This window comes from Bombina bombina, chromosome 2 (genome assembly GCF_027579735.1).
Source record: "Bombina bombina isolate aBomBom1 chromosome 2, aBomBom1.pri, whole genome shotgun sequence".
Taxonomy (NCBI): domain Eukaryota; kingdom Metazoa; phylum Chordata; class Amphibia; order Anura; family Bombinatoridae; genus Bombina; species Bombina bombina.
In genome coordinates, this window is record NC_069500.1 from 584,125,922 (window position 1) to 584,140,298 (window position 14,377).

Below are 14,377 nucleotides of genomic sequence, written 5' to 3' on the forward strand. Positions count from 1 at the left end.
GTAATCCCCATTCCACTGACTTAGCATGCACAGTTGCAGTGGTCTGAGGTGTAAGCGTGCAAAGGGTACTATGTCCATTGCCGCTACCATTAAGCCGATTACCTCCATGCATTGAGCCACTGACGGGTGTTGAATGGAATGTAGGGTGCGGCAAGCACTTTGAAGTCTTGTTAGCCTGTCCTCTGTCAGGTAAATCTTCATTTCTACAGAATCTATAAGAGTCCCCAGGAAGGGAACTCTTGTGAGTGGAACGAGTGAACTCTTCTTTTCGTTCACCTTCCATCCATGTGACCTTAGAAATGCCAGCACTAACTCTGTATGAGACTTGGCAGTTTGAAAGCTTGAAGCTTGTATCAGAATGTCGTCTAGGTATGGAGCTACCGAGATTCCCCGCGGTCTTAGTACCGCCAGAAGAGCACCCAGAACCTTTGTGAAGATTCTTGGAGCTGTAGCCAATCCGAATGGAAGAGCCACAAACTGGTAATGCCTGTCTAGGAAGGCAAACCTTAGGTACCGATAATGATCTTTGTGAATCGGTATGTGAAGGTAAGCATCTTTTAAATCTACAGTGGTCATGTACTGACCCTCTTGGATCATAGGTAAAATTGTCCGAATAGTCTCCATCTTGAACGATGGAACTCTTAGGAATTTGTTTAGGATCTTTAAGTCCAGGATTGGTCTGAAAGTTCCCTCTTTTTTGGGAACCCCAAACAGATTTGAGTAAAACCCCTGTCCCTGTTCCGATCGTGGAACTGGATGGATTACTCCCATTAACAAGAGCTCTTGTACGCAGCGTAGAAACGCCTCTTTCTTTGTCTGGATTGTTGACTATCTTGACAGATGAAATCTCTCTCTTGGAGGAGAGTATTTGAAGTCCAGAAGGTATCCCTGAGATATTATCTCTAGCGCCCAGGGATCCTGGACATCTCTTGCCCAAGCCTGGGCGAAGAGAGAAAGTCTGCCCCCCACTAGATCCGATCCCGGATCGGGGGCCCTCAATTCATGCTGTTTTAGGGGCAGCAGCAGGTTTCCTGGCCTGCTTGCCCTTGTTCCAGGACTGGTTAGGTTTCCAGCCTTGTCTGTAGCGAGCAACAGCTCCTTCCTGTTTTGGTGCAGAGGAAGTTGATGCTGCTCCTGCTTTGAAATTACGAAAGGAACGAAAATTAGACTGTCTAGCCTTAACTTTGGCTTTGTCCTGAGGCAGGGCATGGCCTTTACCTCCTGTAATGTCAGCGATAATCTCTTTCAACCCGGGCCCGAATAAGGTCTGCCCTTTGAAAGGTATATTAAGCAATTTAGACTTAGAAGTAACATCAGCTGACCAGGATTTTAGCCACAGCGCCCTGCGTGCCTGAATGGCGAATCCTGAATTCTTCGCCGTAAGTTTAGTAAGATGTACTACGGCCTCCGAAATGAATGAATTAGCTAGTTTAAGGACTCTAAGCCTGTCCGTAATGTCGTCCAGAGTAGCTGAACCAATGTTCTCTTCCAGAGACTCAATCCAGAATGCCGCTGCAGCCGTGATCGGCGCAATGCATGCAAGGGGTTGCAATATAAAACCTTGTTGAACAAACATTTTCTTAAGGTAACCCTCTAACTTTTTATCCATTGGATCTGAAAAAGCACAGCTATCCTCCACCGGGATAGTGGTACGCTTAGCTAAGGTAGAAACTGCTCCCTCCACCTTAGGGACCGTTTGCCATAAGTCCCTTGTGGTGGCGTCTATTGGAAACATTTTTCTAAATATCGGAGGGGGTGAGAACGGCACACCGGGTCTATCCCACTCCTTAGTAACAATTTCAGTAAGTCTCTTAGGTATAGGAAAAACCTCAGTACTCGTCGGTACCGCAAAATATTTATCCAACCTACACATTTTCTCTGGTATTGCAACTGTGTTACAATCATTCAGAGCCGCTAACACCTCCCCTAGTAATACACGGAGGTTTTCCAGTTTAAATTTAAAATTTGAAATATCTGAATCCAGTCTGTTTGGATCAGAACCGTCACCCACAGAATGAAGTTCTCCGTCCTCATGTTCTGCCACCTGTGACGCAGTGTCTGACATGGCCCTAATATTATCAGCGCACTCTGTTCTCACCCCAGAGTGATCACGCTTACCTCTTAGTTCTGGTAATTTAGCCAAAACCTCAGTCATAACAGTAGCCATATCCTGTAATGTGATTTGTAATGGCCGCCCAGATGTACTCGGCGCTACAATATCACGCACCTCCCTCTGAGCGGGAGATGTAGGTACTGACACGTGAGGCGAGTTAGTCGGCATAACTCCCCCCTCGTTGTTTGGTGAAATTTGTTCAATTTGTACAGATTGACTTTTATTTAAAGTAGCATCAATACAGTTAGTACATACATTTCTATTGGGCTCCACTTTGGCATTGCAACAAATGACACAGGTATCATCCTCTGAATCAGACATGTTTAACACACTAGCAAATAAACTTGCAACTTGGAAATACAATTCAATTAGAATAATATTAAAACGTACTGTGCCTTTAAGAAGCACAGAAGATCTATGACAGTTGAAAATTAATAAATTGAAACAGTTATAGCCTCAATCCTTGTAAACAACACAACTTTAGCAAAGGTTTAATCCCATTAGCAAAGATAACAAATTCTGAAAGCAGGAAACAAATTACAGAATAAACGTTTTTTATCTCAGTCAAACTACAATTCTCACAGCTCTGCTGAGAGAAATTACCTCCCTCAAAATAAGTTTTGAAGACCCCTGAGCTCTGTAGAGATGAACCGGATCATGCAGGGAATACAATGAGTTGCTGACTGAAATATTTGATGCGTAGTAAAAGCGCCAAAAAACGGCCCCTCCCCCTCACACACAGCAGTGAGGGAGAACAGAAACTGTCAGAAAACAGATTAAGCAACTGCCAAGTGGAAAAATAGTGCCCAAACATTTATTCACTCAGTACCTCAGTAAATGAAAACGATTTTACATTCCAGCAAAAACGTTAAACATAATCTCTAGTTATTAAACAGCTTTATGTATTTCTTACAGTGTAATTCTAGTGAAGTACCATTCCCTAGAATACTGAAGTGTAAAGTATACATACATGACATTTCGGTATGGCAGGATTTTCTCATCAATTCCATTGTCAGAAAATAAAAGCTGCTACATACCTCTATGCAGATTCATCTGCCCGCTGTCCCCTGATCTGAAGTTTACCTCTCCTCAGATGGCCGAGAAACAGCAATATGATCTTAACTACTCCGGCTAAAATCATAGCAAAAACTCTGGTAGATTCTTCTTCAAACTCTGCCAGAGAGGTAATAACACACTCCGGTGCTATTTTAAAATAACAAACTTTTGATTGAAGATATAAAACTAAGTATAATCACCATAGTCCTCTCACACATCCTATCTAGTCATTGGGTGCAAGAGAATGACTGGGAGTGACGTAGAGGGGAGGAGCTATATGCAGCTCTGCTGGGTGAATCCTCTTGCACTTCCTGTTGGGGAGGAGTAATATCCCAGAAGTAATGATGACCCGTGGACTGATCACACTTAACAGAAGAAAAATCCAATATTTTATAGGACCTTTTCGAAACTCGGGATAACACAAAACTGCCTCTTTGAGGTCAAGTCCAAAAGTCTATTCTGTAACCTTGGGAAACAATTTCCTGTACCCAAGTGATAAACTGGGCAAGACCCCTTGAAAAAGGCTTAATCTGCCCCCTACTGAAAAAACACTGGTTTGGAGGCCACCCTTTAATGCAGACTGAGTCTGTGGCCGACTACTTGGATTGTTTGTTCTTGTTCCATATTGGATTTGCTTCTATGTGCCCATGGGGGTTCAGATTTTCTTGAGGAAGAGTTTCTCTGTAGCTTATTCTGACAAAAGGAACGAAAATGACCAACTGACCTGCCTTTCGTTCTGGATTTCTTATCCTGAAAAAGGAAAGCTCCCTTACCTCCAGTGACCGATGAAATAATGGAATCCAATCCCGGTCCAAATAATGTCTTTCCTTTAAAAGCCAAAGAAAGTAATCTAAATTTTGAGACTATATTGGCTGACCAGGATTTCAGCCAAAGTACCCTTCTGGCTAAAAACACCAACCCATATATTTTTGGTATTGATGCGGACAATCTGAATAATAGCATCACAAATTAATGAATTTTGCGTCTTAAGCGCCTGGATGCGATCCTGAATCTCCTTTCGGGGAGACTTAACAGTAACTAGGCGCCTCTGAAAAAGCAGATGCGAAACACGCGTCAGGCGTTTGCACTGCTCCTCTCTGTCAGTCGGATTCCTCTAGCTTAATTGTTGGCCTTTAGGGCAATTTTTACTATAGACTTCGCATTTAGTTGTAATCTAGCCTAAACTGCTCAGCTCACTGGCACTAGTTGCACCAAACTGAATCTTAGTTTAATATTTGGCTTTAACCATTGGTGCACTGGTATTTTACACGCTATATTAGTAACGCCATACTTGACTGGTTAAACACCAGCTATGGTATCTTGTGCATATTATTACACCTCAAACCTGATATAATATTTATCTGTACTTATACGCTTATAGAATTTGTAAGGAGTTACAACATTGTGCAGGTTGTACTAGAAAACACTCCTTCTATATATACTGTACATTAGATATGGCTCACATTGCCCCTTTTTAAATCCTGAGGGGATTCAACTATTGCGTAGACAGGTGATAGAAACTGAATAGTAATTAGCTAGGGAGACTGATCAACGGTACAGAGTGATCACTGTGCCGTGCCCAGAGAGGAGTCCGTGTGTCATCTGTTACTATGACACGGTTTTAAACTTGGTAGTGGATTATTCCACTTCTTTTTACATATGAGTCATATAAAAGTTAAGTTTTAATCACTACATACCATACAATTACACATTGTCATGGTTACCTCCCCATAAGTGTGCCATATTATGCCCTCTTCTTTCTGTCCTTTTTCTTTTTAAACGTGACATACACAAGCATAAGGCACTACCTACTCTAATACTCAGGTTTATACTGGGTAGGTTATAGGAGATAATTAACCCTCCCCCTCCTTTCCCTAGAGGCTTTAGGGATATTCTTTTTAACAGTAACTAGCTCAGCTAGCGAATCGCACCAAAAAGCTGCAGCACCAGCCATGGCAGTAATACTAGCAGCAGGTTAAAAAGAAGACCCCTTTGTAGGAAAGACTTCCTCAAATAACCTTCAAGTTTCCTATCCACTGGATCCTTAAAGAAAATGTTATCCTCAAGTGGAATGGTGGTTCTCTTAGCTGGAGATAAAAGGCCCCATCAACCTTTGGAACGGTGTTCTATAACTCTAGATGAGAGCTGGGAACAAGAAACTGCTTTTTAAAGGAAGGAGAAAGGCTTCTCCCATTCCTTGGAAATGATATCAGCTATTAGAGAAGGCACCGGAAAAACATCAGGAGTCCGCTATTTGGGTTTAAATATAACGTCTAATTTCTATGCTGGTTTTTCCTCATGATACCCCTTAAGTTCACAGAAGCTCCTTAAGAAAATACATAAAAGTGTTCTATCTTGAAATTAAAGGTGAAGACCTCCTTATCAACATCCTTAAATGAAGATAGTTTGCTCTCCAAACTGGACAATGATGATTCCTGAGTTTTTCTTTCACTGGTGAGACCGGCAAGGTCCCCGGTCTTGTATTCAGAAGAGCAATGTTTAACCTTTATCTTGCGCTTGCCAGAAGATGGCATTGTGCCCAGAGCAGCTGCCACAGCAGACTGAAGTTGGGATGAGAAGTCTGGGGGAACATGGGGAAAAGTTACCCTGTGGTACTGGGACAGTATTGTTTGAACCATCAAAGAGGAAGATTGAGAGAGTTGTGCAGGGGAGCATACTACAGTAGGCTGACTGCTAGCTCCTGCAAACTGTTACTGAGGTTGAGCACACTGAAGTATTTTGAGAACTAGGGCCCAGTGAGCTGGTGGACACACTATATTTGATGTACAGAATAGGCATTTATTATCAATAAAAACCTCAGAGAGCTCCTCTCCAGGAGTCCCCACAGTGGTCCCAGATTGTTCCATGTCACCCCTCACTCACAATGCTAATATAAATATATGTATCTCCCACAGAGAGACTAATAAAATGTTAGCAGAAGGCAAAATTATATACAATGCCCCTGCAAATGTGCTTGAAAAATACTCTCTGGTTATCTTACCCCCTTCTGAGATGCGATCACCTGCTGGAGCACTCGCTCGCAATGTGCCACGATCTCAGGCTGAGCCGACAAGGAGGAAAGGCAGAGTGCTAGCCAAAACTGTCCTGCAGCGGGAAAAGCGGTTAACTCATGCACCGCTGCAGGACAGATACCAACAGCACTGTGGAATTAACAAAGCTGTCACGGCAGAACCAAGACATGTCCCCCATTAACCAATACCAGTACTTCACAAGCTAGCTCTGTGAAAGACCGGACCATGACAGTGAACCAGGACCTCCTCTGCCTAATACTGTGAGCAAATGAGCTGTATTCACACACACCACAGTTCCTGAAATAAAGTCAGTTGCCATAACTGTAGGTTGTTAGGTAGACCTACCACACACACAATTCCCCAATGTAAATAAGGCAACTAGCCTAATAGAGGGAACAATGATGAAAATAAACTTACCTCTGCCTCTAGCAGACAGTCATATGCAAACAACCTGTAAAGGCAGAAGCAGAGACATTAGTCCCCTGTAACTAACAGGTGAGGACCAGATGAAGGAGCAAATGTCATGTGCATATGGGTAAAACTACAGATCTTCCCTGCGACAACCCCAGGCAGCTAAAGCACTAAACTCTACTAAGAGAATTATAAATATAAGAGGTCAGATGACACTCCCTTAACCCTCTCTAATAACTAAACATTGAGGGTTATTATAATAAAAAAAACTTACGAGCACCTCTATCTCTGCCTACCTTCTAGACGAGGCAAAGAACTACTGGGAGGGAAGTGGAATTAGGAGGGATACTTGAATGCTCTGGTTGGGGTGTCTTTACCTCCTCCTGGTGGCCAGATATTGTATTACACTTTTGTAAGAATAGGATTTTATGGACTCTAACTACCATTGGAAAGAAATGTATTTAAGAATAAATAGAACGTATACTTCTACATGAAGTACATTGCAATGTGAAATATTCATGTTTTCATGTTGGGTTAGCGCACCTGAGAATATGCAATTGGGTTTGTGCGCAAGTAGGGTGGGTTTTTTTTCCACTTTTTTTGCTCCATTGACTTTTATGGGGAAATACCTTAACGCGATTGTGATATTCGAAGTTTGGCTTTTTGCGCACACCTTTCTTCTAGCAGAGTTAGCGCACAAGCAGGAGCATTAAATACCACTTGTAATCTGGCCCATAATTTGAGAGGATTCCTATAGCTCCGTTATTATACCTCATCTGTTACATTATTGTAATAGCAAAGTACCAACATTAAAAAAAATATTTTAATGTTCTGCAAAATTATAATGTTAAACTATTGAATTCATATTTAATTTCAATCTATGAATGCTCGTTAGTCTATCGGGATTGATTATTCTTAGACTAATATACTTAACTAACCTGCTGCAGTTCTACTTCACCAGCTCACTTCCAGAGATCCGGAATCATGCAATGAAAATGTTTTTTGGTACTTTGCGGCCATCGTATGACTGAGAATGACGTCACAAGCTAGATAAACGCATGCGCATAGGCAAGTACATATAACCTACCTCCTACAAAGGTAATCACCCATGATAGGACTCACATAATGAGCCCCACGGGTGGGTTTGGAAAAACCTGATTTTTTTTAGAACCAAATTACAAGAAAACAAAGGAGAATTCATAAAAGAAGGTATTTGATTAAATATAAGCTGTAAAATGATCTTTTATTTTGAGTTTTATAAACCATTACACAACTAATTAAACTTTAAAAAATCCATCTACATGTGATTCTCAGATTAATCTTTTCTTTGAATGCTTCATTCTAGCTAGCATTTAGGTGTTTAATTTCCCTTTAAATCATTTTATAATATGCAGTTTGACAATTTACAACAATTTAAAATAGGACAGCTCCTGGTTTGTATTTTATCACAAAGAGCGAACAAGGTATCCAAAAAGATTAATTGTTCTCGGTTTACACACTTTAATTTTGTAGGTAAACCACAATTCAGCTTTAATTAGCAGTTAATAGTATTCAATATGTTGGTAAAGATACCCATGGCAATGTATTATAACCATAGATTCTGAATGAGCAGTGCCAAATGGATTTGTCTTTATAAAACATTCAAAGGCATTCAAATGGACGTCAAACAAAACCCCAGCTATAAATAAAAAAACAACCTGCATTGTGTATGCAATTAAAATTAGTATTTGCAAATGATACAAATTGAAATCTTTTTAAAAAAAAAAAAAAAATCACCTGGATATCTAACAATTTTCTTATAAATTATTTATAAACTGTCAACCTCATCTACAGCATTAGACAGAATAAATACAGGTACAAAACCCTTTATCCAAACTGATTTTTGGAATAGTTTTGATTTTGGAATATATGTATATCTGCATCTGTAAAACGGGACAGCTTGGAGAGGGAATGGGACCAAGTGTAAACCACAATAATTTATGTCATTTGCACAATATTTGCATGTCATAATACAACTTAAACATGCAACCTAAAGGTAGTTTTATATCATTTGTAATACTGTTGTGTGTGGTGTGTATATAGTAAGTTACTGTAATCAGAAAGGTAATTGTATTTAAATAATTATAGATTAACATTTGCATTTTATAACACAAAAAAAAAACAAAAAACGAAAGACAGTGAAGTTTGTGACTCACTGGTGGGGGAAATTGATCATTTTTAATATATATATTTTTTGAAATATTAATAAAAGTCTAGATTTTGGAATTGTTACCTGTATATTATACAGCACATTTTTAACACATTGGGGTAGATTTATTAAATGCCGGGCAGCGAAATGCACATTCATGGCCAATCGACCACTAGCAGGGGGTGTCAATCATCCCGATCTGATCCGAAAAGGTGGCGGACATGTTAAGGAGCAGTGGTCTTAGGTTTCCAACAAGATGGAAACTTTGGGGGTAGATTACAGCACCCGCTGCTTGTTAAATCCACCCCTATACATTAATTATTTTTCCTTTAGCATTTGGTGTAATTTGAATCTAAAAAAAAATTTTCTCACTGCCCCAAGAACGGCTAGAGTAAATCCCTTGGAATTCAGAACACCAACCCTCCTACACAGCGATTTGTTGATATGTGAAGTTGGTTATTTTTATTTGACCATAGCAAAGGTGGTACAATAAATGACACTTAAAAAGCTTTTTAATTGGTGTATTCATGGATGCTAAACAAATGTACATTTTGATAACAACATGACCATTTTAAATGCCTTAAATAATTTATCCTACATGCAGAAGTATTAAACCTGTTTTTTACACAAATATCAGGTGATGAAGACTAACAGATGAAACCGTTTCCGTGCATTAGAAATATACCTATAACTATCTCTCAAACAACATTAATTTGGTTGTCATTTAATCTGTGTGTTTGATATTGTTTTTTAAAAAACAAAAAAGAAGAAGAAACATTTGTGTTTGTGTGGTGTGTTTAATATAGTTATAATAAAAAGTATGGTATATTTATATGGTATTATTACAAACATATTTAAAAAAATTAAAAAACGACAGTCTTACTTGGCTAATCATTTTGTGGTGTTATGTACTCAGCTTACCAATTTTTTGCATGGTTATGAACAGGCACATCTGGTCGGAACTTTCGGTACGGTAAATTTCGTGACATCATATCAATGGACTCCAGAAGTTCCATGACACTATGATACTATATAGAAAAAAGATACTATTGAGTTTATCATATAAGCAAGCCTTTCCAAATACCGTTTCCTGAGATCTATTCTTTATGAACCTTTTCAGTTGTAAAAAAAACTAATCACTTGTTAAAGATTTTCCACTTGTATTCATTTTTATTATATTACATTAAAGCAATGTTTTGCTAAGGTTTTTTTTAGCAAAACATTGTTAAAAATTTACGTGCATGATTCAGATAGAGCAAGTTATTTTAAGAATCTTTTAAATGCACTTGTATTTTCAAATCTGCTTCGTTCTCTTGGTGTTTCTTGTTGAAAAAGAATACGCACATATGCTATACTAGTGGGTGCTACCTGCTGATTGGTGCCGTGTGATTGGCTAACTAGATGTGTTCCTTCAGCAAAGGATAACAAGAGAATGAAGCAAATTTAATAATAGAAAGTAAATTGGAAAGTTGTTTAAAATTTAAATCATACCTGTGGTTTATTGAATTCTATTGCAATGTCCTGAAGGTTTACGTCCAAATCAATCTTTGGTGAAGAAAAATCAAAATCCGAGCGAGGGTTCATTCTGAGTTTTGCTCTTCCTGAAATTGGCCTGAAAACTAAAAATGAAAAGGCCAGTTAGTTAAATTAATTGCTGATATACTCTAAAATGACTTTGGAACCTCAAAGCTTTTATATAATAAAAAGCAACTGAAGTAAAATAATCTGATATTCTCGTTTTTAGAATCCAATCTAATCTAATAAATCATTCAGGAAAATAAATGTTGCTAATGTACAGTATAAAACAAGATGCCAGAATAAGTAATTTTCTTGCTGAGGTTGAACCAAAGTAATTTAGTGAAAGTGTTCTAAAATATTATTTGCTTAAGTAAAGGTGTGGGTTGCCAAATATTGTCCGAGTTTCATGCCTAATGAATACAATCATTAAGGCTTAAAGGTATATTCCAGCCAAAAATGGAAACCACATGGATGCATTTCGGTATTGAACAGAAGCATTTTTGTAATATACACGCATTAGCAAAAATGCTTCTAATAAAAGCTATAGCTGTTTCAAAAGTGTATTTAAGTATGCACCGTGCACCAGCATTTTAAACTCAGCACTTGCTCAGAGTCTAAAGGTGCTTGTACCACCTGGTAATTACTCAATTTGTTAATAGCTGACATGATACAAGCCCCACTGATGATCTGATCAGCTGCATTATTTAAAATGTGGGTGCAATGACAATATCTAGCTATGCTTCACATGCGCGTGCAGAGAAAAATGTTAACACTAAAACGGTGATAACTTTTACTAGAAGCATTTTTGCCAATACATGTATATTGCAAATATGTTTCTATTCAAAGATGCAATAAATCTATGTGCATTTAATTTTTGACTGGAATATCCCTTTAACTCTCATAACAGTTCCTAACACTGACTTTGATCAATAGAAATTGGAAGCAGACTATTTGCCCTCAATATTGGGAGCAAATGTCCAAAAGCTACTACTATTAAAGAGGCTTATAAGATCGTAGCCAAAATAATAAAAAATAAAACAGGTCAAATCTTTCTGGAAAATGTTTGGTTTAGAGAGATACATTAATAATAACTTGATACCAAGAGGATTATGGATTCATCAAGTATCTTCTTTCCACATTAATGATGAGATGTTTATTTAGCAGTGGCAGGAAATTCTAACAAAATGCTCTATAGATGTAATGAAGCTAACTCTACAATATGAGAGAGAAAAAAATGAACATCTCAAAGAAAAAAGTGGAAGAGGCTAAAGCAAAAACTGACTGATTTAAATCCCATTATGATATCCTAGATCAGAAATTGCAATTACAAATGTTTAGGCATTCTCATGTTTGTTTCTTTTTTTTGTATTAGTATGACACAAAAAAAGTGGAGGGAAAAAAGAGACAAATCTGACACATTCCACGCAAAACTCCAAAAATGGACTGGACAAAATTATTGGCACCCTCAATTTAATATTTGGTAGCACAACCCTTGGAAATAATAACTGAACTCAAATGCTTCCTGTAACCATCAATGAGTTTCTTACACCACTCTACTGGAATTTTGAACCACTCTTCTTTCGCCAACTGCTACAGGTCTCTCAGATTGGAAGGGTTCCTTTTCCCAACTGCTGTTTTGAGATCTCTCCACAGGTGCTCTATGGGATTGAGATCTGGACTATATGGGCCAGCTCAGTACTCTCCAGTGCTTTGGGTGCTTTTTGATGTGTGCTTTGGGTCATTGTCCTGCTGTAAGACCCATGACAACTGACCGAGACCCAACTTTCTGACACTGGGCCCTACATTGCACCACAGAATTCTTTGGCAGTTTTCAGATTTCATAATGCTATGCACACAGTCAAGACATCCAGTGCCTGAAGCAGCAAAGCAACCCCAGAACATCAGTGAACCGCCACCATGTTTGACTGTAGGGACTATTCTTTAAAAGCCTCATTTCTTTTTATGAAAACAGTAATGGGCTTTACCAAAAAGCTGTAATTTTGTGTCCACAACACATTTTCCCAAAAGGATTTTGGCTTCAACAGGTAAGTTTTGGCAAACACCAATCTGGCTTTTTATGTTTCTGTGTCAGCAGTGGGGTCCTCCTGGGTCTCCTACCATAGCGTCCCATTTCATTTAGATGGCGACGTATAGTGCGAGCTGACACATTTGTACCCTGTGCCTGAAGGTCAGCTTGAATTTATCTGGAAGTTAATCGAGGTTCTTTATCCACCATTCGAACAATCCTTTGTTGCAATCTTTGATCAATTTTTCTCTTCCATCCACGTCCAGGGAGATTAGCTACAGTGCCATGGGCTGTAAACTTCTTGACAATATTGCGCACAGTGGACACAGGAACATAAGATCTCTGGAGATGAACTTGTAACCTTGAGATTGTCCATGCTTTTCCACAATTTTTGTTTTCAAATCTTCAGACAATTCTTTGCTGCTCGTTCTCTTCTCAAAGTTGTGGCACACAGAGACACACAACAGAAAGGTTGAGTTGATTTTTCACAATTTTAACTGGTTGCCGGTGTGGTTTCTATATTGTCAGCACCTGTTAATTGATACAGGTGAGTTTAATTACAAATTACAGGAGCATCACAACTTGGAATGCAATTATTTCTTACAATTTTGAGAAGGTGCCAAAAATTGTGTCCAGTCCATTTTTGGAGTTTTGCGTGGAATGTGTCAGATTTGGCTTTTTTTCTCCACTTTTTTTGTGTCATTCAAATACAAACAAAAAGAAATAAACATAAGAGTGCCTACAAATTTGTAATTGCAACAATTTTCTGGCTGAAGTGGTGGATTATTTTTCAGAAATGCTGGGGTGCCAAAATATTTGGCCATGTCTGTCTGTCTATATATATATATATATATATATATATATATATATATATATATATATATAAACAAATTTCAAAAGGAGACAACCTACACAATTACAAAATAATTTTGATAAATCATTTAGTGAAATTTATACATCTAGGGCCACATTACATATGCGTTTTGGTATCCAATATACAGCGCCGCATATAAATGCGGCATGTATATTTCACCCGTCGCCCACAATTTTTACTTCCATAAGCTAACATGGGACTGGGTCGCAAATCGGTATCCAATATTCAGTGCAAGGACTTACGTGGCGAAAATGGAGAAATTTTACTCCATTTTCAACTCGCCACACAAAGGCAGCCGCAGCAAGCCTTGCTCTGAGTATGGGAGCACCGTAACTCCCGAAACTGCCCCACCGCAATAACTAATTAACGGCTAGATTACGAGTTTTGTGTTATGAGTACAAAAAGCAGCGTTATGGGTTCTAACGCTGCTTTTTCACTACCACTGCTATTACGAGTCTTGTAGGTACAGCTGTATCACAAACTTTTTTTGGCCTTAACACAAATTAACTTAGGCAATTTGTGTAAACTCTTTTTCAATGGGACTTCCATAGCGCCGATATTACAAGCTTTTTCTGGGAGGCCAAAAAGTGAGTGGTACAGCCTATCCCGCAAGATTCGTAACTCATTCTAAAGTCAGTAGTTATGAGTTTTACGGTACAAAGCTGTAGCATAAAACTCATAACTTAAGTGTTAAAAAGCACACTAACACCCATAAACTACCTATTAACCCCAAAACCGAGGCCCTCCCGCATCGCAAACACTATAATAAAATTATTAACCGCTAATCTGCCACTCCGGACATCGCCGCCACTATAATAAAAATATTAACCCCTAAACCTCCGCACTCCCGCATCACAAACACTAGTTTAATATTATTAACCCCTAATCTGCCGCCCCTAACATCGCAGCAACCTACATTAGTTATTAACCCCTAATCTGCCGCCCCCAACGTCGTCGCCACTATACTACTGTTATTAACCCCTAAACCTAAAGCTAACCGTAACCACCTAACTTAAATATAATTAAAATAAATATAAATAAAAACCTACTATTAATAACTAAATAATTCATATTTAAAACTAAATACTTACCTGTAAAATAAACCCTAAGCTAGCTACAATATAACTAATAGTTACATTGTATCTAGCTTAGGGTTGAT

At 38.6% G+C, this 14,377-nt stretch overlaps 1 protein-coding gene across 4 annotated transcripts in view; it reads right to left on the bottom strand.

The window, feature by feature from the left end:
• VPS13A (vacuolar protein sorting 13 homolog A) overlaps positions 1-14,377 on the bottom strand; it is a 767,672-nt gene that overhangs the window by 604,443 nt on the left and 148,852 nt on the right. For all 4 annotated transcript variants that reach the window (XM_053702484.1, XM_053702483.1, XM_053702481.1 and 1 more), the window contains exons 11-12: positions 10,292-10,419; positions 9,722-9,828 (exon numbers count right to left, since the gene is read on the bottom strand). In XM_053702484.1, the coding sequence (XP_053558459.1) occupies positions 9,722-9,828; positions 10,292-10,419 (235 nt within the window). The remainder of the gene's footprint in view (positions 1-9,721; positions 9,829-10,291; positions 10,420-14,377) is intronic.